This window comes from Agelaius tricolor, unplaced genomic scaffold (genome assembly GCF_023055355.1).
Source record: "Agelaius tricolor isolate 1412-34295 unplaced genomic scaffold, bAgeTri1.0.p SCAF_32, whole genome shotgun sequence".
Classification (NCBI taxonomy): Eukaryota; Metazoa; Chordata; class Aves; order Passeriformes; family Icteridae; genus Agelaius; species Agelaius tricolor.
In genome coordinates, this window is record NW_027269292.1 from 6,533,771 (window position 1) to 6,561,712 (window position 27,942).

A 27,942-nucleotide genomic window follows, 5' to 3' on the forward strand; every position below is an offset into this window, starting at 1 on the left:
GCAGGGGTGCATTGAAGGGGTGCCCCGTTCCTCCAGCCCCGAGACCCCCATGGCAGTGGTTTTGGGGTGCCTGAGGTGCATTGCAGGGGTGCATTGCAGGGGTGCCCCATTCCTCCAGCCCCGAGACCCCCGTGGCCGTGGTTTTGGGGTGCCTGAGGTGCATTGCAGGGGTGCCCTGTTCCTCCAGCCCCGGGACCCCCGTGGCACTGGTTTTGGGGTGCCTGAGGTGCATTGCAGGGGTGCATTGCAGGGGTGCCCCGTTCCTCCAGCCCCGGGACCCCCGTGGCACTGGTTTTGGGGTGCCTGAGGTGCATTGCAGGGGTGCATTGCAGGGGTGCCCCGTTCCTCCAGCCCCGGGACCCCCGTGGCCGTGGTTTTGGGGTGCCTGAGGGGGTGCGGGATGTCCCTGAGCCCAGAGGGTGAGGCCGGGGCCAGCCCAGGGAGCAGCCGGGCCATGGTGGCCATGTTTGTTGTGGGCAAATGGTGGCTGTTTTTCCCAAGGCCTCAGCCAATCAAAGCACAGAGATCTGCATCTCATTTGGGTACTGCAGCCGGGTATGGAGCTGTGCAGCTGCCAGGATGGGGTGGCCGGGGACTGTGGCCCTGTGCGGGGTTCAGAGGGGTGCGTGCCACCCCCAGGGCGGGCATTTTGGGAGGAGCAGCGTCCCCACACACCGTGTGCCATAAATAAATACGTGTCCTTGTATGTTTGTTGTTATGTTCCCATCCCGGAGTGGCTGGGACCCCTGGGCAGCGAGCAGCTTCCCAGTGCAGGAAAAAGAAAAGGAAGCAAATGGTGTGGAAATGCATGGCAAATTGGGATGCAATACACAGCGGGGCTCTCCCTGCTGCGTGACCCCCAGCCCGGGCAGGGGGGCGCTGGGGAATGAATTACTGGGGATGGCAGGGCGGGAGCAGGCGCGGGGATCCGGCGGCGGCCGTGTCCGGGCACGGCCAGGCGGGGCTTTGGCCTTTGTCACCGGGAGATGTTTGCTGAAAATGTCCCACGCTGCCCGTGCACGAGGTGTGAGGAGCAACGGGAAGGGCTGGGAGAGGCTCCAAGGACGTGCAAAATGCGACAGTTTGGGGTTTCCTTGGAAGAGGCTGAGCTAGAGATGGCTCTGGGGAGCAGGAGCTGGTTTAGGTTCTGTGGGTCTGTGGGGTCAAACCTTGCACCCAGAGCGGGGAGGATCCATCTCACCTGTCTGGCCTGGGACATGGAAGCGTCCTCAGCCCCAGGCATCCTCAGGGCCAGGAGGGGACGGTGAGGTTCCGTGAGTGCCGTGGGTCCCCGGGGCATCCCTGGGAGCGTCCCTGTGCCGGCTGGGGCAGCCGGAGCCGCGGCCGTGCTGGGAGCGCCCCGGGCCGAGGAGCGGCTGTTCCCGGCCTTTGTCCCTCGGGCCGAGGAGCGGGTCCCGCTCCGGGGGAGCCACCGGGGCCCGGCATGGCCCCGGGACAGCGGCTGGAGGCGCCGCGGGTTCGGGGAGATGCTCCGGGCCGGGCTTTTACCGGGAGCCGCTTGCCCCGCCCGTGCCGGGAGCTCCGGGCCTGAGCGCGGCTCGGGAGCCCTCGGCCGCCGGCTGCCGGTACTGCACCGGGACATGGGGACATGGGAAGACCGGGACACCGGGATACTGGGACACCGGGACATGGGGACATGGGGACACCGGGATACCGGGACACCGGGACATTGGGACACCGGGATACCAGGATACCAGGACATTGGGACATGGGGACACCGGGATACTGGGACATGGGGACACCGGGACATGGGGACACCGGGATACCGGGACATGGGGACATGGGGACACCGGGATACTGGGACATGGGGACATTGGGACACCAGGATACCGGGATACTGGGACATGGGGACATGAGGACACCGGGATACTGGAACATGGGGACACTGGGACATGGGGATACCGGGACACCGGGACATTGGGACATGGGGACACTGGGACACCGGGACATTGGGACACCGGGACACTGGGACATTGGGACAGTGGGACACCGGAACACCGGGACATTGGGACACTGCGACATCAGGACACCGTCAGGGCGGGAGGCAGCGGGAGATGGGTACGGGGATGGGATGGAGGAACAGGACCAGCTCCTGGGCCAGGCAGGAGGATCCCCCGGTGTGCTCAGAATCCCAGGGCTCGGGGAAGGTCTGTGCTGGGGATGCGGCTGCAGCAAGAACCGTGAGCAGCGTGCTGCATCCGGCCCCTCTGAGGCGTGTCCCGGGGCAATCCCTGTGACTGGAGGGCAGTGGAACCCTCCTGCAGGGATGTCCGGGCTCAGCCTTTCCCCAGGATGGTCCCTTCCTCACCATGGGTTTTTCTGGCAGGGCTCTGTCTCACCCAAATGCTGCTGGTTGAGTCAGGAACTCAGTTCCTGCTCCCAGCTGAGGGAAGATCAGCTCTCAGATGAGGATTTGTGTCAGGAGGTTGGGTCACTACAAACTCCATGTGGGTCTGGGCAGCAGACTGGGACCAGTCCTATGAGCACTGCGCCTTCTCAGTACTTAAAGGCTTATAAAAAAGAGGGAGAGTGGCATTTTAAATGGGCAGAGAGTGATAGGACAGGGATGTGGTTTGAAACTTCAGAGAGGAGAGATTTAGGTTAAATGTTAGGGGGAAATTCTTCTCTGAGGGTGGGCAGGCCCTGGCACAGGTGCCCAGAGCAGCTGGGGCTGCCCCTGGATCCCTGGCAGTGCCCAAAGCCAGACTGGACAGGGCTTGGAGCACCCTGGGACAGTGGGGGTGTCCCTGCCACGGCAGGGGTGGCACTGGAGGGGCTTTAAGGTCCCTTCCAACCATTCCATGGGTTTGTGATCCTGCTCTGTACCTGCTGGGCATGAGGACGGTCAGAGCCTGGTACCAGAGGGTTCTGAGCCCTGCAGGCTCTGCCAGGATCTCCAGGGCACCAGCAGAGCTGGCTGCCTCTGCCCTGGCTGTGCTGAGCTGCAGGGGAAACCCAAGGTCACCAGCAGCAGAACTGGGAAGGTTTCTGTGCACACCCTTATCATGAACCCCATTCTCAGCGGCGTGCACAGCGCTGGCCACGCTCCCCTTTCGGAGCCTCCCTGCTGCTGCCGCTGCCCTGACCCCCACCCCAGCACCGTTTCAAGCCAAACATTTTCTTCCTGTTTTTCTGAGGGTGCGGCTCTTGTTTCATCTCGTTGGGTGAAGCCGATGCAGTGAGCGAGTCTCTATGGCAACAGATGTTTATCGAGCCCCTGAGATGAGGCACAGGGCTGGGGAAAGGCACCACAGCATCTGGGAGGGGTCTGGGGGGGCTGGAATGCCACGCTGGGAGGGCTGCAGTGGGGGCTGCTGCATGGGGGGGTCTTGCTCCCTGTCCCCAAAACCCCAGCCTGGCTGAAGGGCCCTGGGCTGCTTCCTGCACAGGGGGTTTGGGTTTGTACAGGGGCTCCTTTTGCCTCAGCCCTGCTGGGAGAGCTCCTGGGAGCCTGGCACAAACGGCCCAGGCTCTGCCAGCCCCTGGCTCAGGAGCCACAGAGCCGTGGGCTGTGTGCTGGGGGTCCCTGTCTCCAGACTACATCAATGCCCTCCCAGAGCTCCCAGCAGCTGCAGCCGGGGCAGGTCTCAGCAGTTCTGCCACGGAGCAGTGCAGCCAGGCCCATCCTGCCTGCAGGTTTGCTGCCCAGGGGTGCACAGGGGGCATTTCCCAGTTTTGGCCACAGCCACAAGGCACAGAAGGACAAGCAGGATGGTGCTGAGCACACCCAGGGCTCTTGGGGCAGGAGCTGGAAGTGCTCAGTGACTTTGGGACCCTTCCGAGGCTTTGGGTGCCCCGGGCAGCCCTGAATGTGGCCAGGAGGAACCACCGGGGCCTCTCTGTGTCCTGGGCAGGTCCAGGCTCAGCGGCTCCGCCCTGGGTGGGGCCTGGCGCCTTTCAGGGGAGGCTCCCGGCTCGCTCAGAACAGATTTAATTGGCACGGACACTCATCATGTACCAGCTGTCCCCGCTCCAAACCCAGCCTGGAGCTGTTGTGGCTCCCGCACTTGGGGGGATGCGAACACGGGGTGACCGTGCCAGGCTGGACATCGGTGCCACCTCCCCCAGCAGAGCATCCCAGTGTCCCCAAAGCCGGGAGAGGCGTCTGCTCCGGGGACTCAGGCATGCTGGAAGAGCGCGGGTCAGGAATGTGGAGAGGTTTTGGGAATTCTGTCCCGTTCCCCAGCCTGGGACTGGTTATCTTTGTGAGCCGTGTCCTTCCCCATCTTGCCGTGTGTTCTGGCAGAGTTGTCTGGAGCTTGGGGGCTGCCAGGACAGGAGAGCACGGCGCTGCTGGTGCTTGTTCCAGGTCTCTGCAGCCTGCAGGTGTCGGCTGGAGGCGCCTCGTGCCAGGGAATTGATCAGGAGTTACTCGTTCTGCTGGTTCTCTGGGCACATTTGCACCTTGAGGGAAAATGACAAACTGTGGTCTGGCAGCCACACACAGCCACGAGCAGAGCCACGAACAGCGGAGGATTCACCCTGGTCCAGACCTGGCTGCACGCAGAGGACGGAGGGGACAGGGCAGGGGGCAGTGGCAGGGTCCAAGAGGGTGCCCACCCTTCTCCTCAGCCCAGCCCATGCCCTGGGTGGTGCCAGTGCTGACCCGGGGCAGGAAAACTGAGAGTCCTGTGTGAGGTGAGAAGCCCCTGCTGTGTCCTGCAGGGAGCGGTTTTGGGGGGCTCCACAGACCGGGGAGACCCGGGGGGCCCACACCCAAAGGGGGCACAGTTTGCCGGGGTGTTTGCCCCCATCCTGGGGCTCCTTGGGCTCGGTTACCTGGTGGCGGTCAGAAAACTCCTCCCCAGCATCCCAGAACCACAGCGAGTCCCAGCAGCAGCGGCAGCTTCTCGGCGGGATGGAGAGGACCCGAACCTGCCGTGCCGAGAGGGCGGTGAGCGCCGGCCCTGCCCCGGGGCCGGTACCCACCGGTGACGGTGACTGTCACCTCCTGCCACCCCTCCCGCTCCTCCCTCCGCCCGGCCGGGAGCAGCTCCGCCCCGGTGCCACGGTGACCCTGCCCGGTTACCGAGCGCGGGGATGGGGGGGGCACGGCCCGGTGCCCCGGAGCCACCGGGCGGTGGCGGGAGCGGCGGCGGCCGCCAGGTGTCGCTGTTCCCGCGGGAATCCCGGCGGAGCGGAGCGCGCCCGGTGCCCGGTGCTGCTCCCGGTGCTGCTCCCGGTGAGATCCCGGTGCCGCTCCCGGTGACGCTCTCTGTGAGCTCCCGGTGCCGCTCCCGGTGCTGCTCCCGGTACCCATTGCCGCCCCCGGTGTCTCTCCTCGTGCCTATTTTGCCGCTGCCGGTGCTCGGTGCCGCTCCCGGTGCTGCTCCTGATGCCTTTTTTGCCACTCCCGGTGCCCATTGCCACCGCTGCTCCCGGGTGCCGCCCCCAGTGCCCGTTGCTGCCCCCGGTGCCGCTCCTGGTGCCCATTGTTGCCCCCGGTGCCCTCCCAGTGAGCTCTTGGTGTGCTCCCAGTGCCCATTCCCGCCGCCGGTGCCGCTCCCTGGTACCGTTCCTGGTGCCCATTGCCGCCCCCCGTGCCCATTGCCCCTTCTGGTGCCTGTTGCTGTTCCCGGTGCCCACTGTCAGTGCCGGTGCCTGCTGCCCTCCCACTGCCCCCCATGACTCCTGCTGCTGACCATTGCTGCCATTGTCATTGCCATTGTCATTGCCATTGTCATTGCCGTTGCCATTGCCGTTGCCATTGCCGTTGCCATTGCCGTTGCCATTGCCGTTGCCGGTTCCATTGCCATTGCCACCATCACCATCCGTGGGTTCCCTCAGCATGGGCTTGGTGACCTCCAGGGAGCCGTCATGGGGCTCGGGGGTGATGCCCAGCAGCTCGCAGAGGAGGGCGTAGACGTTGACGCTTTCGAAGGGCTCCACCTCCAGCCCCTTCTTGAAGGCCGGTCCCACGGCACGGAAGATGGTTTTCATGTTCATGGCCTCGTTGTCAAAGCCATGCTCCCCTTTATTGAACTGGACCTTGTACCTCTGCAGGGGAGAGCAGGAGTGTGAGCCCCCCAGCCCCGCTGCCCCCCACACACCCCACCTCTCCCACCTCCTGCAGCTCCAGGGTTTGATGGTCTGGTTGGTTCCTTTCAGTTTTGGGAGTTGATCTGTTGGTGTTAAATTCTGCAGAAGCTGGAGTTGCCTCCAGACACTGCTCTCAACCAATTCCATCCTGCAAGTTCCCTCCCTAAACGTTGGCACAGCCAAATTTTGTTGCACTGAGGAGCTTCCAATGGGAAGCTGCCTGCTGGCCTTGATGCCTCCCCTTCAGTCAGGCTAGGAGAGGATCCTGCAGTGGATATTCTGCATTCATGCAATTCCTACTCCAGGGTTTCTGGATACTTTCTCGTCTCAACAGCAGAGAAGATCTTTACACAAAGAGATGGAATTTATATCTGTGTGTATGGAGACCAATTAGCACAAGGGCCTAAAGCTGGGTGGGTGCTGTGGGAGGGGAGGGGAGGAGTGAGAGGCACGTCCCAAAGGACAGTAGGATGTGCCTGAGCATACACCTTACCCCATGGATCACGTAGCCTGGATCGCTGTACATCAAAAGTGGGGTGATCCGGGAATGGTTGGCGTAGTGGAACCTCTTTGGAAACTCTTCCTTCTTGTAAACGTGCAGCTTTGGGTGGGCGTTTTTCAGGACCGAGTACACGTGCTCCAGTTTCCCTTCCTTGGGCACCAGGAGTCCGTTTGGGCCATAGTCTAGGAGCTCGAAGTCGATGTCCTTGAAGGTGAAGTTGCTGACGGTGCGGAGGTGGATCTCGTCGGTTTTCACCACGGTCTCCATGCCGTGGTCGGATGTGATGATGAGGTTCAGGTTTGACTCCAGGCCGCTCTCCCGGATGCGCTGCCTCAGGTAACCCACGGTTCTGTCCACCTGCTTGATCATGTTTTTCCTCTGTGTGGATTCAGGGCCATACTTGTGTCCTGAGGAGTCTGGCTCCCCAAAGTAGAGCGTGATGAAGTCCAGGTTGTCCACCGTGAACCATTCCATGACGGTGTCAATGCTCTGCCTCCAGTTGGTTTCATTGCTGTAGTTGAACAGTGCTGGTTCCACCAACTTCTTGTACACTTCTTCCTTTTGGTATTTCGCCTTGGTTCCAGGGAAGTGGATGGAGCCTGTCTTCAAGCCCTGTGAGTGGAGGCATTCCATAAACTCACCTGAACTCTCTGGGCAGCATCCTTCCATCTGTCAGTGCAGCCACCTCCTAACACGATTAGTTCATTCAGTCCCCAATGCCTACCTCTGCCTCTAATGAGGTTTTCTTGCTCGTTGCCAATTAAAAGTGATTAATTGAAAGCACTGCCCTTGCACCTGGTTCCTTCACTGTGTTTTAACACCAGTTAAAACTTAGGAACCAGTGACCCATTTGCACCTTGCATGGGCCCTCCACCTCTTGACCATCAAGGCATTAAGGTGTTTTATTGAAGTTAGATGAGCCAATTTGGCAGGTAAATGTGGGCAAAGGTCTTGGGCTGGGTTTCATGTCCTGCCTCAAAGCTAGGTGGAAAACCTGCTGGGCTTGCTGCAGCTCCCAGGGGAGTGGTCCCTATGGCTGCCACCACCCTGGATGTGCCTCGGGCTGTGTGGGGCTCCCAGGCTCGGGATGCTCCCTGAGGAACCGGCTGAGGCTTCTTTAAACAGGAACAGGACAGCCTGCTTTATTAATGTCTTAATAAAGCTGAAATGCATCTATTATTTTTTGCTATTTTTAGTAGAATGATCATAATTATTCCTGCCAGAGTCTGGGGATTTCAGTTTTTCGCTGGTCTAATTAGCCTGACGTTCACAGGGAGGCTGGGATCTCACAGCCACCTGGGATCGTGGCGTGCCTGTGGCTTTTCCTGGGGGATGGCAGGGTGGGTGGGTCTGTGCAGGGTCTGTGTGTGTGAGGAGGTGCCACACTTGCCTGTCTCTGGGCAGTGATCCAGATGGGGAGGCTGCCGTTGTCCCACCAGCTGCTTATGCCTTGTGTGGTGTAGTAGGGCAGCTTCACGCCGGTTTTGGTGTCAAACCACATGTTGTGGATCACCCCGTGGTTCTCCAGGTACCGCCCTGTGGGAGAGGTGAGGGGAGGGGGTGAGCCAGGCTGTGCTGGCTGTAGGGCAGAGGGGACCTTTGGCCTCCCCTTCCTACCCTTGCCCTGTACCAGGTGGGGTCCCGGGGCAGGCAGGGAGATGCTGGGGGAGCGCTGCTTCCCATGTGGGTTGGTTGGTGCCTGGTGGGTCTCACCTGGGCCCAGCCAGGCACTGGCACCCCCTGCAGCTGTTGCTGCCCTCTGGGCCCGGGCAGGTTCCCATTACTGGGTGTATCTGATCCCATGGTGTTTCACTGTTATCTGGGTGTATCTATCCCATGGTGTTTCACTGTTATCTGGGTGTGTCTATCCCATGATGTTTCACTGTTATCTGGGTGTATCTGATTCCATGGTGTTTCACTGTTATCTGGGTGTATCTGATCCCATGGTGTTTCACTGTTATCTGGGTGTATCTATCCCATGGTGTTTCACTGTTATCTGGGTGTGTCTATCCCATGGTGTTTCACTGTTATGTGGGTGTATCTGATCCCATGGTGTTTCACTGTTATCTGGGTGTGTCTATCCCATGATGTTTCACTGTTATCTGGGTGTACTGATCCCATGGTGTTTCACTGTTATCTGGGTGTATTTAATCCCATGGTGTTTCACTGTTATCTGGGTGTATCTATCCCATGGTGTTTCACTGTTATCTGGGTGTACTGATTCCATGGTGTTTCACTGTTATCTGGGTGTATCTGATCCCATGGTGTTTCACTGTTATCTGGGTGTACTGATCCCATGGTGTTTCACTGTTATCTGGGTGTACTGATCCCATGGTGTTTCACTGTTATCTGGGTGTATCTATCCCATGGTGTTTCACTGTTATCTGGGTGTGTCTATCCCATGGTGTTTCACTGTTATGTGGGTGTATCTGATCCCATGGTGTTTCACTGTTATCTGGGTGTGTCTATCCCATGATGTTTCACTGTTATCTGGGTGTACTGATCCCATGGTGTTTCACTGTTATCTGGGTGTATCTATCCCATGATGTTTCACTGTTATCTGGGTGTATCTGATCCCATCGTCTTTCACTTTGGCTGTTGAGCAGAAGTTTCCCTTGGAAGGGAGAGATGCACTTTGACTCTCACATTTTGTGCTATTTTTATTATTCTGGTCCCAAAGACTGTGCAGTCCCTTCTGCACGCTATCCCCATCCTCCCTCGTATTGACGCTGCCTCCCTGCTTTTGCCCATCAGCAGATTTCATTAGCATGCTCCAGTCTTTTATGCCAAGGTTATTAATTAAAATCTTAAATAAGATTGGCTCCAAAATCGATTCTTCAGGAATTCCCCTGGTGCCCTCCCTCCAGCTTGACAATCTCCTCTCAGCATCCACTCTGTCCTCCTCTCGTAGCCTCTCACTTCCCCACGTTACAGATTTTGTACTAATCTTCATCTTCTCCATCTTAACTAATGATTTCCCATGTGGCACTGTATCAAATGCACTACTGAAGTCCAGAAAGATTAAATTTGGAGCATCTCCCTTGTTTAAAAAATAATTTATCTTATCAAAGGAGGCTATCGAGTTGGTCTGGTGCTATTTACCTTTGATAAGTACAGGTTCAGTTCATGGAATCCCAGAGTGGTTTGAGCTGGGAGGACCCTTAAAAACCATCCCATTCCACCTCTGTGCCATGGGCAGGGACACCTTCCACCAGACCAGGCTGACTCCAAGCCCTGGCCAACCTGGCCCTGGGCATTTCCAGGGATGGGGAAATCTGTGCCTCACCAGCCTCACAGGGAAGAATTTCCTTGTGTCTAGTTTAAATCTACCATTTCTGCATCTCTTGCCTGGTCTGCTCTGAGGCTCTGTGTGCTGCTGGGTGCTCTGGGTCCCTCCTGCCCTCGTGTCCTGGCCTGGCCCCTGAGCCCTGCCCTTGCCCAGCCCCTGCAGCTCCCGTGGCCGGGGCACTCACCGGTCAGCAGCGTGAAGTGGCAGGGGCTGGTGAGGGTGACGAAGGCCGGGGTCATGTACTTGGCCTTCACCCCGTCTGCGGCCATGGCGTCCAGGTTGGGGGTGTCCACGTCCTGGTCGTAGTTCCAGCGAAAGCCATCGAAGGACACCAGGAGCAGTTTGCTGCGGTTGGGCGCCTGCTGCAGGGGGATGCAGCTGCCCCAGGACAGGGCAGCCAAGAGCAGCCCCAGGGACAGGAGCATCTTCATTCCCTTGGGCTGGAGCTGCCCAGGTGTCCAGAGAGCTGGCATTAATACCTGCAGGGTGGGACTAAGTTCAGTCCTTATCTAATCTTGCCTTTGCTGATCGGGTGTGTGGCTTCAGCCTGCATTTGCTATCAGGACAAGTGTCCCTTGTTTGTCCTTCTGCAACAGATTATCTTAAGGTTCCTTCTGGGTCAAACAGCAAATCTGTGCCTTCCCTCAGAGCTGTTCTGGTGTGTGTGAGCAGGGAGGGAGGTTCCTGGTGTGGTGGGAGGTTGGGATCCTGCCTCCACAGCCCCCTCACAGCCCACCGTGGTGTCCTGTCCCCGCTCCTGGCCCTTGGTGCCCTGCTCTGTGCTCGGCAGCTCAGCCTCAGAAGGCAACTCACACTCCAGGGCTTCTTGTGCACCTTGAGATGAGGCCCAGAGGCTCAGGGAGGGGCTTGGGTTTACCCAGGGTTTGCCAGTGTGGCTTTGTTGAGCTGCTCACTGGAGAGGGAGGCTCTTCCTCGGATCCTGACCGTGCATCAACCCCCGGAGATGCTCCTGAGGGTGAGCCCAGCTCTGAAGCCCCCGTGTCCCTCTGTGCCCCTCTGCTCCCCATGGGTGACTCTCATCCTCTCGTGCACTGCTGAGCTTCGCTGTATCAGCATCCCATCGTATCAATACCTGCTGGTTTATGGCTTCTCTGGGGTTTAATCATTGCTGACGACTTGTTTCTCAGAAAAACTGAGTTTAAGGCTTTTAGAGTTATGTAACAGAGGTTGCCTTGGTTCCCTGGGCTCTGAACTCACAACCTTTATGTCTTTGCTCATCCTCCTCTGCTCAGGTTGCAGATTTATTCCTCGGTGCTTTGCTTCCTGACTGCCTGCCACCTTCTCCTCACCAAGCAGAGCTTTCTCCACCTGGTTTTCCCCAACCTGTCTGTGATCATTCTTTGATGTTTCTCCCTAAAACTGAGCTGGGTAGATGAGTCTTAGGCACATGAGTTTATTCTTCCTGGATGGAATGACAGCCTCTTGGTAGTCCTGAGCATCTCAAGTATTCCCACCTGGACTGATTTGTCAGGGGGCACTGGGGTCTCTTCCAGTGTGGGTGTGACATGGGACAATCCTGCAAGAACACTGTGAGAGGTCCAGGGGATCCCAGCAGGGACCTCAGGGCTGACACCAGCTGGGAGAGCAGCCTTGGGCATTTGCAGTGGAAATGCTGGAGTGGGTCCTGCCCTGAGCCCCCAGCCCTGAGCCCCCAGCCCTCCTGCTAACAGAGGGCATGGAGCGGGCACTGGGCTAAGGGCACCCCAGCACTGGTGTCTGCCACCCCACACTCCACTCCCTCAGCCCAGTGTGCCTCTCTGCCAGCCCAGCACTGATGTTTACCCAAGGAACTACATGGGATGTGTACTCAAGGAACTATTTTTTATCTGCATGTGTTGCCCTGGGCTCGATATTGTCCTTCAGAGAGGACAGAGCCTCCTGGCAGCAGCGAGGGTTAAAGGGCTCATGATAAAGATGATATCGCTTGCCAAGCTCAGGGAAAGTCCTAAATATTGACTGTGCTGTTCTGAGGTGGGTCAGCAGTCCCTGTGGCACTGCTAACAGCGTGGGGAAGGTGCTGATAATGTATTGTGTCCATCTGCTCCTCTGGGAGGAAGGGCTGAGTGAGGGGGAAGCACTGCTCTGGTCTCTGAGGAATATTGGATGTCACGAGTGTTTCAAGGCACATTTTGATATCAGTATCTGAGGAGCATGAGGCACAGATAAAGAACATCACCTTTGGCCACCCTGCCTGGGGACACTGGGAGCTCCAGCTAAAGGGCTGATTTTGCACTGACAACGCCCCAGGCGCTGCTTCCGTGTGTGGATGTGCCCAAGGGGCCGTGGCTGCCCCACGTCCTGCTCAGCATCCTCTGGAGCAGCAGCTCCAGGCCGGTGGCACCAACCCTGCATCCTTGGAGACACTGCTGAGAGCAGGCAGGGAGCTCCAAGGGCACCACAAGCCTGACCCTGCTGGGGCTGACACTGCCCGCCCTGCACTCGAGCACCAGTTAGCTCTCTGAAGATTGATGAAGGGGCTAAAAGTGGAGAACACGAGCCCAGTGGAACTGTCCTGCTCGGTGTCCCAGCCTGTTTCCAGCCTTTGGAAGAAGTGATGTGCTGAGCACCCCATGGGCAAACCTGCAGCTCCCTATGGCACCTGGATGCACGGGCAGTGCTGGGGCAAGCACTGCTGAGCACCAAGGACAGGATAAGCTAAGGATCAGGGTCACTAAAACCTCTGCCATGGCCCAAAGCTGCCCCAGGAGCAGAGCTGGGGGGTCTGGGGTGACTCTGGGGGTGTGTGGAGCTGTTGGGGATGGGATGCAGCTGCAGGTGTGTGGTGTGATGGGTGTGCACCGAGGAGCAGGGCAGCCCTGCCAGGGTGTTGGATGGAAGCAGAAGCTGCCCTGGACTTGCCCCGAGCCTTGAAGCAGATGGGAGGAGGAAGGTGCTCCAGCCAAGCTGCTCGGAAGGGCTGGAGAAGAGGAAGGAGGTGGGAAAGGAGGCTTTGAGGGCTGTGGGGGCTCTTTGGGCAGGAGCTGGCTGCCGGTGCCCCCAGGCAGGAGTTTGACTCCTACCCCTGAGCTGCTGCCTTGGTGCCCATGTGGGAGCTCTGGGGTGTCCGCGGGGCTGGACTCGCTCTCCAGCGTGGGGGTGACTGAAGAGACCCCCGAAATGACCCCTTACCCTCAGCCCCAGCAGTGAAGGCTCGGGCAGCGCCCGCGGCACTCGGCGAGGAACCTGCTACGGGCCGGGGGGCTCGGAGGGACCCGGGAGGGACCGGGGAGGGACCGGGGAGGACCCGGAGGGGACCGGGGGAGACCCCCGACCCCCGGCGTGGCCGGACTGGGCCAGCAGGGGGCGCTGCGCGGCCGCGGCGGGGGCGGGAGAGGCCGGAGAGTCCCGGGAGCGGCGGGACCGGGATGGAGCCGGGATGGAGCGGGGATGGAACGGGGATGGAACCGGGATGGAACGGGGATGGAACCGGGATGGAGCGGGGATGGAACCGGGATGGAGCGGGGATGGAACGGGGATGGAACCGGGATGGAGCGGGGATGGAATCGGGATGGAGAGGGGATGGAACGGGGATGGAACCGGGATGGAGAGGGGATGGAACCGGGATGGAACCGGGACGGAGTGGGGATGGAACTGGGATGGAGAGGGGGTGGAACGGGGATGGAGCGGGGATGGAACCGGGATGGAGCAAGGATGGAGCCTGTGTCCGGAGCAGCGGGAGGGCCGGGAACACCTCTGGGATCAGGGGAGATGTTACACCCCACTGGGAGGAGGGATCCCCGGCAGGGATCCCGGTGCTCAGCTGCTTTCCTTCCTTCCTTCCTTGCCCTCCTCGAGCACGGCCCGGGCTGGAGCGCTCTGGGCCAGCTCTGCCCCCGTGCCTGCCCTGCCCTCCTGCTCACGCTGCTCCTCCCTGCTGGCTCGGGGTGATCGGGCTGTGATTGAGGCCACCGAGCTGCGTTGGTGTGGGAAGGGAGCAGCAGGGCTCGGCATGGATCGGAGCCCTGGTGTTCAGCACTGGGGTCGGGCTGGCTGGAGGAGCGGGATGTGATGGAGCCCGGAGAGGGTCTCGTCTCCAAGGCTGAGTCACTGGCAGCGTTGTGAGAACCCCAGAGGTGGTGCCCACTTGCTGTCTGCCGTCCCTAGCACTAAATTTGCTCATGGGCTGAAAATCAAGATTCCCTCTTGAGGCAGCCCCGTGCAGGGACTCAGCCGGGTGGCTCCAGCCGGGGGGGCTCTGGGGCTCAGGCCTGGGCCAGCCCTGACTCAGCAGCAGCAGCAGCAGCAGCAGCTCTGCTTACCTGGGCTGGTGCAGCCCTTCCTTCTCGGGAGGGTGAGCTGTTCCACGCTCAGACCGAGCTCCTCCTCCCTTGCTGGGCTCCCTGGGGAGTGATCTGGCCAGCACTCAAGGTGAGGAGAGGCACAAAAGGAAGAGAGCAGGGAGGAAGACTCTGCCTTGCTCTCTGCATCCAGGCACCGTCCCTGGCTGATGTGAGGGGCCGGGTCCCATTCCCCAGTCGCTGCTGCTGAATGCTCGTGGTGATCCCAGGGCTCCTCCTCCTGCTCCTCGCTGGGGTCTGGGCCCTGTGGAGCAGAGCAGGGTCAGCCTTGTGGCTGGAGCCTGGCTCTGCTCTCCCCTGGGACCCCTGCTCTGCACTTGGTTATCCCGGCATCGACCGCTGCCCCCGGCTCTGCTCAGCTTCCCCAGCTAATGGCTGTGTCTGCCTCCCATTGATCCCAGCTGCAGAGCCCATTGATTAACTGCATTTCTTATTACACTGCGTGGTATTTTACTCCTCTCTGTGCTTCCCTCGTGCCAGCTGCTCGCCCCGCTCCTGCCGGGAGGAGAATCCCTCAGCCCAGAGAGCCCCTGCTCCGTGCTGGCCCTGCTCTCCTCCCCCGGCCACCCTTCCTCCTGCTCTCCCTGCCTGCCTCTTCCTCCAGGGCCGGGACAGTGCCTCTGCCTGCTCCCTGCCCGTTCTGTGCTCCCTGGGCCCTGCTCCCGTGCAGTTCCTGCGGGTGGCACAGCCCTGCCAGGGCGAGAGGCCCTGCCCAAGGCAGGCACTGTGTTCTTCCCTCCCCGACACCTCCACACTCACCATGTGCTCCTTGCTCCGTGCCTCACCTCCTTTCAACTCTCCTGCATGCATCATTCAAAAGCCATAACATTATTTGGCATAAAATATTTACTTAACTGAGCTTTTTGCAAATATTCCCCTCCATTATTTTCCCTCCTTTTGGGAGCAGACACTGCTTCTCCTGTGCTCTCAAATGGCTTCTCTTAAATAATACAGCAAGAACGTATGAACACCAGTAGCCTTTTCCTTCCTCCTGAAATACCCATGAATGTAACAGTGTCACCAATCCATTAGGGCCACACCAGGACTCAGGAACCCCCAGCAGCTCTGGCTGCAGAATCACCTCACTCTGGGCCTGGGACAGGCAGGGAAGGTGCTCCAGGAGGGAGCAGAAATACAGGAGAAGGTCTGACACAATGCAGAGAATTAATAATAATTAAAGAATGCTCATTTCAGGAGGGGCAGCTGAGGCTTGGCACAGGGAGTGCAGGAATGAGCATTCCCAGCCTGGTCCCCACAGGATGCTGGGCAAATGCTGGAAACAGAATTGCCTCCAGCAGGGAATTGGCTGGTGCTGGGGAGGCCAGCCTGGGACACGGGGTGCTGGGGACACGTCCTCTCGTGGGCAGGCCCTAAAGAAGGGGATATGGAGCCCCCTGGAGCCATCCATCTGGAGAGGCTCTGCTGTCCTGGGCAAAGGTTTGTGGTGTGCTTGGGCTTTTCTTCTGTTTTCTTCTGACAAGGAGAGTGGTTTGTCTAGGGGGATACAGGATGGGTAAATGAAGATGGTATAGAATGTAATCTTATCCCCTAGAGAGCTGCAGCTGAACCAATTACCAAAGATTAGGAGCAGGCCTGATGCTAACAGGCCACACCTGTAGCAAATAAGAACAGTGTTATAAAAGAGTGGATTGGTGGGAACTGGAGTCAGGTGGTGACTGCAAGGACAGGAAGAGTCAGTGCCTAGAGGAGCTGCCTGTGAGGAACACAGAGAAGGTATGAAACTCTGGTGACATGGAATCCTTGCACTATAATGATAATAGAACTCTTGATCTGTCAGACAACAGGCTTGGGGCTGGAAGGGAGCAGGTTTGGGTTAGGAATTGGACAAAACTTCCCTGTGAGGGTGCTGAGGCTGCTGGGGAGGCAGGGATGGAGCCCGGGAGCTCTGACCTGCAGCCAGGCTGAGGTAGCTGAGCATTTATAGAGCTGCTGTGTGTCATTCCCCATCCTGTGGGACCCGGCTCTGAGCATCCCCGGCTGGGCTGGCCATGGAATCCGCTCACCCCAGCTCTGAGCATCCCTGGTTGTGCCTGGGGCTGTGCTGGCCATGGAATCCGCTCACCCCAGCTCTGAGCATCCCTGGTTGTGCCTGGGGCTGTGCTGGCCATGGAATCCGCTCGCCCTGGCTCTGAGCATCCCCGGTTGTGCCTGGGGCTGGGCTGGCCATGGAATGCCCTCACCCTGGCTCTGAGCATCCCCGGCTGTGCCTGGGGCTGGGCTGGCCATGGAATGCCCTCACCCTGGCTCTGAGCATCCCCGGTTGTGCCTGGGGCTGTGCTGGCCATGGAATCCGCTCGCCCTGGCTCTGAGCATCCCCGGTTGTGCCTGGGGCTGGGCTGGCCCGGAGCCCGCTCGCCCCGGTCCCAGCTCTGTGTCACCGGGCAGGGATTCAGCGTTCCGTGTTGCAGCCCGGCGAGCAGCCCTGGCCCTGTAATGCGGGCAGATCCCGCTCCTGCGGAGCCGTTAATTGATTTCCCCGGCCGGCGCTGCCGCCCGTGGCTGTGCTGACACTCGCTCTCCCTGCCCGCGCTCCCGTCAGCGCCTGCGACAGCCGGATCCTGAAATTATTGATAAACACTCATCGGGGCTGGAGCCTGGGAAATTGCCAGCAACCCCAGCGGGTTTCTCTCTTGCCAGCATCATTTTTCTTGATGACAGCATGTTCCGAACTTTGGCGGGGAGGGCACGGGGCTTCCTGGGAACTTTTTTTGTTGTTGTTTTATGCACTGGTGGTTTTAAAAGATCCCTGCAAAGAGCAGAGTGGGGAGGCTGGGGAGCAAATGCCTGTGATTATCTCTGTCCTCCCCCCAGCCCCACAGAGAGCTCCACTGGGCTGGATTCTGCTCTCACAGGTCAGCCCTGCTCCCCCATCCTGCTCAGTGCCTCTCCAGGCTGAGGAATTCTTGATTCCAGCCTCAAGGGTCCCTGTCTCTTCCTCAAGTCCTCTGCTCCTGCCGGCTGTTACCCTGCAGGGCCATCAGGCTGGCGGGTGTGGGCAGGAGCAGGACACTCCTCATCACCATGAGCCTGATGCTCTGCCCCAGGGCACAGCCCGCCTGTCCCAGCTGCCCGGGCCGGCCCATCCCGCTCCCCCAGCCCCTGGAGCCGTGCCGGGGTGGTGCTGGTGCTGTCCCAGCTCACACGGCACGCTGGGATGGGTGTGGGGCACCGTGGGTCTCTCCCTGGAGCTCGGAGCGTTTTTCTCTCTGCGGGCTCTGCTAATTACTGGGAGGTTGTGGATCAGGAGCAGAGGGAAGCATCCTGCGCTGGTTCTGGCACTAGAAATAATTGAGCCATTTTTCACCTGTGGCCAATCTACTTCTGTCCACGTCTTGATTTTTCTCTTAATCGCTTGGAGATGCTGTTGCAGCTCTGGATTCACGGCCACGTCCAGAGCTTTTCAGTAATCGCCGGGATTTTGTGCTCTCTTGCTGCTTGCTCAGTTTGCGCTTCAGCTCCGGGGCAGAGCTCGCTTCATCCGGGCTGGGTTCGCCTCTGTGCGGCCGAGCCCGGGCGGTGCCTGCGGGCCCCGGGCATCCCGGGGTTCCTCGGGAGCGCATTCCAGCCCGGCCCGGAGCTTGTCCGGGAATCTGGGAGCCCAGGGCTCCGTACGGCAGCGTCGGGATGGGAGCGGCGCTCGGGAGGCGGCCCTGCTGCCCCCAACCAGGGCCGTGCCAGGGCCGTGCCAGAGCCATGCTGGGCCGTGCCAGGGCCGTGCTTTGCCATGCCAGGGCCGTGCCAGAGCCATGCTGGGCCGTGCCAGGGCCGTGCTTTGCCATGCCAGGGCCGTGCCAGGGCCGTGCCAGAGCCATGCTGGGCCGTGCTTTGCCATGCCAGGGCCGTGCCAGAGCCATGCTGGGCCGTGCCAGGGCCGTGCCAGAGCCATGCTGGGCCGTGCCAGAGCCATGCTGGGCCGTGCCAGGGCCGTGCTTTGCCATGCTAGGGCCGTACCAGAGCCATGCTGGGCCGTGCCGGGGCCGTGTCAGTGGCCGGCCAGGCTGGGGCAGTGAAGATGTTCACAGCAAACTGAAAGCTGTGATTTATCAGTGCTGGTCCCCAGAGGCTCAAGGGCTGTAAGGCACCAAAAAATCCCATCCATCACAGTGAGGGGTGAGCTGCCTCTTTTTTTCTCTTTTTTTTTTAATGCGTTTTTTGGCCGTTTTATCTCTCTGTGAGTGCCGGAGCTGCGAGGGGGAGCAGTGTGAAAGGCAGCCCTGGGCACGGGGGCTGGGCAGCCCTAGGGATGGATGGTGCCTCTCTCCTTCCCCTGCATTATGGAATCTCTCCCCTCTGCTGAGCTTTTAGGGGGCTGCAGCCGCTGTGAGGTCTCCAGAGCGTGCACAGGGCCCCAGCCGTGCCCCCAGCTTGTCCCTGTGTCCCCCGTCTGTCCCCGTCTGCCTGCACACGTGTGTGTGGATCTGATTGTTTGCTTCTGTGTAACGTTTTCTTTTCCCAGTGTTTATGGGCCATGGGATTGGAAGTGAAGCAGCTACTTAATTGCTGTCAGGCAAGGAGACGGGTTATAAAGTTGCCAAGGGAGAAAATAGCTCGCTCTGGGGTAGGTGCAGGGGAGCGGGGCTGATGAGAAGAGGAGGGGGCGGGAGGCCGGGGGTGGAGGAGATGAGGAGAGAGAAAGAACAGGAAGGGATCAGCCGGCAGTGGAGGAGCTGGCTCAGGAAAGGAGCTGCTGGGGAGGAGGAGAAAGGCCAGACAGAGGTGCTGGGTGAGCATCAGCTCCCCTTGGGGAGCCTCCTGCGTCCCCCAGGATGGTGGCCTTTGCCTTCTCCTGTCGTGAGTGTGGCTCCTGGAGCGCTTCCCAGAGGGAATTCAGGAAGCAGGAATCCCTCCTGCCTGTCCTCCCCGTCCTCCCTGCTGCCGGAGCCTCCTGCCTGCTGCCGCTCCAGCTCCAGGTTCTTTGCTTGCAGCCCTCTTCATCTGCATCTCTTTCTTGTTTGCTTCATTATCTGCCGGTGTAACCCGGCACCGTGTCATCCTCATTGCGCGGCTCCTCCCTCTCCCTGCTCTCCCCGTTCCTCCAGCAAGGACTCCCTTTCCCATCCCTCACTCTCGGCGCCGCACATAAAAGCGCCCTGATGGCCACGGCGTGATGGCAAAGACAGAACTTAATTTCACAGCGTTTTCATATAATACTCCATAAAACTGAACAAATTTGCTGGAGTCCAAATGCATCTCATTATGCAGAGTCATTGGAAGGGAGCGTTTCTGTTTGGGGCCTCAGCGCTCGGTGAGGGGATGGTGCAGAAGAAGGGAAAAAGAATTAATTAGGAGCTGCTCTGGATCAAAGATCCTGCATTGCAAGGCACATTAAATACACGCCTGGCTCATGAATAAAAGCTGCACCAAACCCCGTTTGCCTGGCCCCACACAGAAAACCCTCAGTGGAGCTGAAGGGGTGCGTGGGGAGAGCTTTGGCTGAGCCTGTGCCCCAGGAGAGGGAGATGGATCTGGGCATGGAGGGGGTGGATCACAGACTGCTCAGCCGGGCAGGAGCAGGAGGCCTTGAGGAGGAAACGTGAACGGCGGCTTTGCTCCGTGGCATTCCCCCATGCCCCGGTGTGGGGAGCAGCGCTGGCCAGAGCTCCTGCCCCGATGGATGGCAGTGCTGCTCCCAGCGCAGGGCAGGCGGATTGGAACTGCAGCAGCCACGGCAGAGGAGAGCAGAGGAGAGAGCTCGCTTCACTTCACACTGTTAATTAATCTCCAAGCCAATGAGGATGCTCTCATCTGGTCTTTACTTAATCCATAACCCAGAAATCCTCAAATTATGTCATTTGTTCAATACAGATGAAATTAATTACTCTGGGAAAGAGGCAACAAGTTGCATTTGCGATGCTCCCTATCGCGCAATCAGCGCGGTGCGGCGGCGGAGGGAGCGCCTGCAGGGCGGGAGGGCTGAGCAGCACCAGCTGTGCTCGGTACCCCTGGCACCAGGGGAGGGACCCGGGGCTGCCTGAGCAGCACCAGCTGGGATCGGTACCCCTGGCACCAGGGGAGGGACCCGGGGCTCCCTGAGCAGCACCAGCTGTGATCGGTGCCCCTGGCACCAGGGGAGGGACCCGGGGCTCCCTGAGCAGCACCAGCTGTGATCGGTACCGGTGGCACCGGGAGGGCCTCCCTGAGCAGCACCAGCTGTGCTCGGTACCCCTGGACCGGGAGGGGCTCCCTGAGCAGCACCAGCTGTGCTCGGTACCCCTGGCACCGGGAGGGCCTCCCTGAGCAGCACCAGCTGTGATCGGTGCCCCTGGCACCAGGGGAGGAACCCGGGGCTCCCTGAGCAGCACCAGCTGTGATCAGTGCCCCTGGCACCGGGAGGGGCTCCCTGAGCAGCACCAGCTGTGCTCGGTACCCCTGGCACCGGGAGGGCCTCCCTGAGCAGCACCAGCTGTGCTCGGTACCCCTGGCACCGGGGGGGATCCGGGGCTCCCTGAGCAGCACCAGCTGTAACCCGGAGGGACCCGGGGCTGCCTCCTGCCGCCTCTGGGATGGCCGGGATGCCGAGCCTGGGCGGTGGTGGAGGAGCCCCAGCTCAGCCCCTGCTCCTCCCCGTTTATTGCCTCTCGCTGGGGTCAGCGCAGCTCGCAGGGCTCAGCGGAGGGAAGGAGCCCCTGCAGCCCTCCCAGCCCGCTCCCCTGGGCTCTGCAGGGTGTGCCCACACCCCTGACCGAGGCACCAGGGCCGGGTCCTCTCAGGATGGGTCAGGGGAGCTGGGCACGTAATTACAGCATTTCCTCATGAGTGCAGTCATCGTGGGGGCTCAGCACCCCCAGGATCCTGTGGGGGGCACCCAGGGTGATCCCAAGAGCTGTCAGAGCCACACTCACAGCCAGGGCTGCTCCTCCCTCCCCTCAGTGCTGTGCCCGTGCCAGGGGCTCTGAGCGTCCACAGCACGTCCCAGAAGGGCTCCAGTGAAGGATGAGTCTGGGGCTGGGCTGCCTGCACGGGGGGAGCCCCTCACCCCTGTCCCTGCTCAGCCTGGGGGGCTGTGGGGATCCCTGGCCCCTTCCTGGGGGGAAAGCTTTGCTGTGAGTGGGTGAGGCAGCTACCAGCTCACACACAGCTAACAGAAAGAGCTGCTGTAACAAAAAATCCATAGTGGTTGTTTGCTAAAATGGCTGTAATGAATTGAAAAATATGACAAGCTGATGCAGGCAGCTACTGGGAGGTGTCAGGGCCCTCAGCCCAGCTCTGCAGCTCACCTGGGTCACCCAACAGGGCAGAATCCTTTCAGAGGAGAGAAAAACCAACTTTCTCTCTGTGCTATCAATTTAAATAAATTACCTATTGCGTTAGCTGCACTTAAAGCAAAGCAAGAAATCAATGCCTTGCCTCGGCTGCTCTGAGCCCCTTGGTTTGTACCATGAAAGCTGTGACTGCCAGAGGTGCCCGTGCCAGCAGTGCCTGGCACTGGGGGCTGTGTGTGTGTGTGGGGGGCACTGCAGGGACCCCGGGGTACCCCCGGGTGAGCTGCAGCCCCGTGCCAGGCTGGCAGAGGCCGGGCTGGCTCTGCATCCCTGGGCATTGGCACCGTGGGGCAGCTCTGGGGCTTGATCCTGGATCCCCCAGCCCTGGGGGCGAGCAGAGCCCGCCCAGTGGGCACAGGGAAGGGGCAGGGAGCAGCAGGATGCAGGGATGGATGCAGGCAGGGCTGCAGGATGGATGTAGGAAGCAGAAATGTGGGCAGGGAGCCCTGTGGGAGCTGGGCAGGGCAGGGTCCCAGAGGGCAGGGCAGATTTCAGGAGCAGCCTTTCAGCCATGGCTGTTCCCTTTGTTTTTTTCCTGCTGAAAGTGCTGCCTTGTGCAGAGCTGCTCGAGCTCCTCGGATAAATTAGCATCCAGGGGATTGTTTTCCTCTACATTTTGTGCAGTTGCATAAGAGGGAGGAACAGAGGAGCCCAAGGAGCAGATTGCTTTGTAGAGGCATGAAACAGCCACAGCCAGAGCCGCTGCCCCTCCTGCTGCCAGAGCCCGGCGCCTGCAGCTGCGTGAGGCTGCGGGGTCGGAGCTGCTGGAGCTCCTCACCTGGGCAGGGCAGGAGGGCAGGGGCTCTCTCTGGGCATCTCCTGGCCGTGCCCAGGTGTGCCAGCCCGCAGCGAGGCCGTGCCCAGCAGCAGCTCCTGCAGACAGCCCAGCCCCGGCCCCTGCACCAGGGCAGCCCCTGCCCGCTGCTGCTGCTCTGCCTCCGGCTCTGGGGGAGCCGGGGGAGCCCCAACAGGAGCTCTGGGAGGGTCAGGGGAGCCCCGACAGGAGCTCTGGGGGAGCCCCGACAGGAGCTCTGGGGGAGCCCCGACAGGAGCTCTGGGGGAGCCCCGACAGGAGCTCTGGGCGCTCCCCAGCGGGGCCATCCCCAGCACGAGGAGGAGGAGGAGCGGGAGGAAGGTGTCAGTATCCGCTCAGATGCCTCCTCCTGGCCCGGCCCCATCGATTGTAGCGATCCCAGCGTGCGGAGCCGTGCGAGGCCGTGGCTGTCCCGCAGCCCTGTCGGCGAGGCACGGCCGGAGGGTTTGGTTTAACCTTCTCGCACCCCCGCTCGGGTCCCCGGGGCTCGGCGGCTCCTGCCCTGGTCCTGCCGACCGGGCTGGGCTGCGGATCCGTGGCTCCTGCCCTGCGTTATTCCCTGTGAGCCTGGCCCGCCCCATCCTGCCCTCCTCTGCCGTCGGGTGACCTCCCTGGGGGATTTTCCCGTGCCTGAGCAGGGGGAGCGATGCCGATGGGCACCGCCGGGCCGTGGCCTCCCCGGGCTCAGCACCCCAGCGATAACCCCGGCGTTATCGCTTCACCTTCCCGGAAAACCCCGAGAGGAGCTGGAGATGGGCAGGGCCGGGATGAGGGAGCCGGCGAGGCTCGGGCTGGCAGGAGGGCGAAGAGAAGGGAGAGGGAGGGAGGGCAGGGGCTGGGGAGCGGAGCCGGCGGAGGGAGGGAGCTGCGGAGCGCCGGGGGAGCGCGCTGGGAGCGCTTTCATAACCCTCAGCCTGAGTGGCTTGCTGAGGCATAAGTGATGGAGGGAAATAGGATTATCTCACAGAAGGGACCAGTGCAATAACAAACATCGCGTCCAGCCCGCCCCGGTGCAGAGCGGGGTGCGGGCACGGCCCCGAGCGGAGCCCGGGCGGGGCGGGAGCGGCACCGGAGCCCTCGGGACGCGGCTTTGCTGCTCTTCGGGACCTGGCCCGGCTCTCCGGCTCCCGTGAGTGCAGTGCCGGGCTGGCTGCGTGGGGGTGGCAGGAGCTATGTCCTGCTCCGCGGGGAGGGCGCTCGCAGGGACCTGCGGGTCCCAGGGTGGCACCGGGGTGCGCCCAGCTGCGGGCAGAGGCCGCGGGTCCCCAGCCCGGACCCCTCGAGGGGGGGACCCTGCAGGGCTGTGCCGCGTCCTGCCACTGCCACCGAGGGCTCTGCCCTGCCCTGGCAGCCGGAGGGTGCCCGGCCCCGCTGGGCTGGCTCTGACACTGCCCTGCAGGCCCTGTGGGGAGGGGCGTGGAGTGATGGGAGCCCCTCCAGCGGGCAGGGCACGACAGCGACAGCCCGGGTGTGACCGGGAGAGGCAGTGCTGGGGTCTGAGGGGTGCAGGGGGTGCAGGGGATGCAGTGCTGGGGTCTGAGGGGTGCAGGGGATGCAGTGCTGGGGGTCTGAGGGGTGCAGGGGATGCAGTGCTGGGCCTGGGGGCTTCTGTGCTCTCCAGGGATCTCCTTGGGACACTGCAGGACTGAAAGCACAAAAGTCTCCCTTGACTTTGTTAGCGTGACAGTCTCAGTCTCCTCAGGCTGGGAGAGGCTCTTTAGCCACATTAACAACCTGAGATCTGATGGGAAAGATGAAATAACTCAGGCTCCTCCCCACCTCTCACTTGAGATTCTGACAGAATTGCCACAATTAGAAAAATTCACCTCGAGGCTTCGTCTGTGAGGGGCCAAGGCGTGAGGAAGCGTTTGGCCCAGAGGGAGGCAGGGGAGGAATTTCAGCTGCCTCTCATCTTTCATCATTTGCCTTCTCCAGCTCGTATCTTGGCAGCCCCAGTATTTTGCTTTGTCTCCTTCAGGTGACTAATCATTAGACTAATTAGTTGCTAATCAATGTTTAATTAAAATGTAGCGGTTAATTACTGGAGGTGGTACCGCAGGTTGACTATGAAGTGTGATGGAAACATTTCTAAGGGCAGTTCCCAGGGAGCTGTCCCTGTTTTTGGCTCAGGGCTGCTCCAGGCTCCCCTCCCCTGGGAGCTGCAGGTGTGACACACCTGGGACAGCTCCTGGGGTGGGCGGCTCCGGAGCATCCCTGACACTTTGCCCAGGTGTGGCAGCTGGGAATGGAGGAGCCTGGGCAGCTCTGGGCAGGGTGGGATGGGGAGGATGGCCCTGGGATGGAGTGGGAGGCAGCCAGAGCAGGATCCCAGGGCTGGGAGCCCCTCACCTTGGAGCTGTGTGAGCATTTGGGAGCTGCTGAGTGTCTGCCCAAAATCCCAGTGCAGGGCTGCAGCTCCTGTTCCCCCTGCTCACCCTCTGCCCAAAATCCCAGTGCAGGGCTGCAGCTCCTGCTCCCCCTGCTCATTCTCTGCCCAAAATCCCAGTGCAGGGCTGCAGCTCCTGCTCCCCCTGCTCATTCTCTGCCCAAAATCCCAGTGCAGGGCTGCAGCTCCTGCTCCTGTTCCCCGTGCTCAGCCTCTGCCTGGTCCCATAAAGCCCTCGGAGGGAGGGAGCCCTGCCATGCCAGAGCCAGCAGGTTCTGCATGCTGGAGCCCTGCAAAGCGCTGTTAGAGGTGCATCAGTGGTGCTGTGTGGGTCACCCAGGGGTGCTGCCTCCAGGCACTGCCCCTCTCAGCCCTGCTGGGGAGGCTGTGCCCGCTCCTTCACTCTGCAGCTCTTCCCCCTCCCTGTGCCCGCTGTGCCCACCTGGGCAGGGGCTGCTCACGGCTCTGGGGGCTCTGTGCCAGCTGAGGGCACCGTGTCCTCCTCAAGGCTCTGAACCCTCACGGCTCCATGGGGTGGGCACCTGAGGGAGGGGCAGGGACCCCCGTGCACTGGCTGTGTCCCCTCCTGGGTGCTGGGCAGTGGGGACAGGCCCCTGGAGGGTGCTGTGCTTGTGCCGGTGCCACCATTTACATTCTCCCTTACATCCCCTATTTCACTTCACTTGTCATTTTACGGCTCGCTTTAATGCCTTGAGAGCAGACCCGCAGCACAACAAGGTCTGGGTCTGCAGAGGGTCCTGCGGCAGACATGGTGTCTCCATCCAGCTGGAGACACTGGAGCACGGTGACCGTGCCTGTGTCTGGCTCAGGCAGTGGGGTGTCTGTCACCTGCCCAGCAGCAGCGATTGGTTTTGGGGAAAAGCATTCTCTTTCCCCCTCCCTGCTAGTTAGAGGGAGATGCTAACAGCAGCCCAGGGCTTGGGTGGCTGGGGTGGTGACAATGCAAGGAACAAGCTATGTTTAGAAATAATTGCTTTGTCTTTCACAGAGGTATTAGTGCCTCCATGCTGGCAGCTACAGGAATTAGCTGGAAGTTTTGGTGACACAAATACAGAAGGAAAATTATTGCTACTTATCATCGCTTCTGTGTGTGTGAGGGGAAAGAGGCGTCACCAGGGCAGGGAGAGGGAAGCAGTGAAGCAAAGGGGCTGGGGGTCTCCAGCACAAGGCTGGCACATCCTCGGGGGGAGCCCAGCCCTGGTGGCTCTTGCTCCACCAAAGAGATGCTGGTTTTGTGCCAAGGGGGTGTTCCTGTCCCTGGGACAGTGACAGGGACCTGCAGCACCAGCCCTGGGGAGTGCACACCCTGTGGGACACCGAGTGCTGGCATCCCCCTGCAGCGATCACCTTGTGCTGGTCCAGGTGAGCAGCACCCCAGGCATGCTCAGCCACGGGGAAGGTTCCCTGTGCTAAAACTCTGCTCTCCTGGATCCTGGTGTGCCCAATCCAGGCTCCTCTGTGCATGGAGGAGCAAACTGGGGGGCTCAGAAGCAGCCCCATTTTGGCTGTTCAGTGGCACCGGGTGGCAGTGCCAGGCCACCGGCCGAGGGTCCCTTGGGAGGAGCAGCAGCTCCTGTGGAATGCACGGTGCATGGCAATGGCAGGATCCTCTGTTTGCTTCTCCTGGCTCCGGGAGCGCCGTCCCTGCCCATCCCTGGCAGGCCACTGCCCCCAAAAGTAAAGCTGGATGTTTGGGAGGAGCAGATCTCTGATGGAACAGGGCCGTTCCTGCTCTCACATATGAAATTCCATGCAGAATAGGAAATGATTTCCTCCTCAGTGGTCCTGGTAAATCGAGTTAGCTCTTGCTCCCCCGACAGAGTTGTCGCTGCCATCCTGGGGTGTGGATGAGGCTGGGAGGGAGGGGAGGAAGGGGAATGTCCCTGCCTCCCTGGGCCTGTCCAGTTCTGTCCCCAGCATCGCCTCCTGCTCCCCCTCAGGAGCGAGATCCCAGCTCCAGCTGCTGCTGTGGGGAGGGAGCTGGGGCTGGAAGCTCCTTTGTCTCTGCTCTGCCTGGAGGGAGCAGGGCTGGGAAGGAACCCGGGCAAAATCAGGGGGATTTTGGGTCATTGTCCAGGGCCTTTTCTGTGGCGCGAGAGCTGGGTCCAGGAGGCAGGATGGGAGTCACACTTTCAGGATGCATGTTTGCTGTGGTGATTCTGCTGTTGCTGGTGATTGGGGGTTTTTTTCTGTGTATGTGATGTTTGGTTTGTTTTTACAAGTTTTAGAACATCAGAGCAAAGAAGGAAAAAAAAATAAAAATCTCTTTGCACTGGAAGCAGCTAATAGTGGGTTATAAATGTGTCTGTGGCACGGTTCATTAGCTGCCATGACATATTGAGGGCTGGGAGCGGTGTGATACCAGCAAATCAATTCCAAATTTCATCTGAGGAGGAATGTGGGGAGGCCAGATCATGCAACATGTTACCAAACATTCCTTCCCAGCCGGAGCGGAGCTGCTCCTCTCTCCGGGTGCTGCTCCTGCTGGGCTGCAGCACAGAATGCAAAATAAATAAATAACCAAGGATCTAATTTACTGATGATTAATTTGCATAATTAGTGCTGTGTCAAATCACTTCACCGAGGTGCAAGGCACACTCTGCTGAGGTGTTTGCATGGACATCTTCGCAGGTTTCCCCAGGCTCACCGCATTTCACATTTAACAATCTCCCGAGGGTGTCACTTTGGCATTGATGGGATTTCACAGGGTCCAGGGGGATGTGAGAGCTGGGGGTCTGCAGGGCCAATCCCCTGCCAGCCCTCTCACGCCCCATCCTGGGGCTGGAGCAGTGCCCTGCCCTGGCACTCTGCGTGGCAGTGGGTGGCTGCAGCCCTGGAGCCAGGGATGAGCTCATGTGGGCACAGAGCTGCCTGCTCTGCCTGCTGCCAGCTCCCTGGAGAGGGGCAGTGAGGTGGGAGCTGAATCCTGGCCTTGCTGCGCCCATGGCTGCTGCCCTGGTGCTCCAGGGATGCTTTGGGAAGGGCTCAGGGAGGGCAGCCAGGATGAGGCTTTGGCTGCTTTGGGATCAGTGCAGCGGTGGGGCCCGGGGCGGTGCCTGGGAGGGGGCAGTGGTGTCCGAGTGCTGGCAGCAGCCACTGCCGGGTGTCCCTCGCTTTTCCAGGGGCTTTCTTTGCCTTTTGCAGGGCGGTTTCTGTCCCTGAGTGCCGCTGGTACCGCAGCCCCCCTCCCTTGCCAGCAGGGCAGTCCCAGCAGTGGGAGCAGCGGTGCTTCCCCCGCCTGCTCGTGTCTCAGCAGGGACCCAGCAGG

The 27,942-nt window shown here is 60.5% G+C and overlaps 2 protein-coding genes across 4 annotated transcripts in view; one reads left to right on the forward strand and one right to left on the reverse strand.

Moving 5' to 3' along the window:
* Positions 1-27,942, forward strand: part of RBFOX3 (RNA binding fox-1 homolog 3) — a 138,068-nt gene that overhangs the window by 1,991 nt on the left and 108,135 nt on the right. The window contains exon 1 of one of the 3 annotated variants that reach the window (XM_071451445.1): positions 23,206-23,396. The exons of the other annotated variants lie outside the window; for them this stretch is intronic. The gene's annotated coding sequence lies outside the window, so the exon portion shown is untranslated. Of the gene's footprint in view, positions 1-23,205; positions 23,397-27,942 lie in introns of those variants that run through there. 3 annotated transcript variants of the gene reach the window in all.
* ENPP7 (ectonucleotide pyrophosphatase/phosphodiesterase 7) lies at positions 5,047-10,282 on the reverse strand. Its single transcript, XM_071451332.1, has 4 exons — positions 10,036-10,282; positions 7,953-8,098; positions 6,554-7,174; positions 5,047-6,018 (listed from the first exon to the last, which is right to left on the reverse strand). The coding sequence occupies exons 1-4, from the start codon at positions 10,280-10,282 to the stop codon at positions 5,047-5,049; spliced, it is 1,986 nt and encodes a 661-aa protein (XP_071307433.1).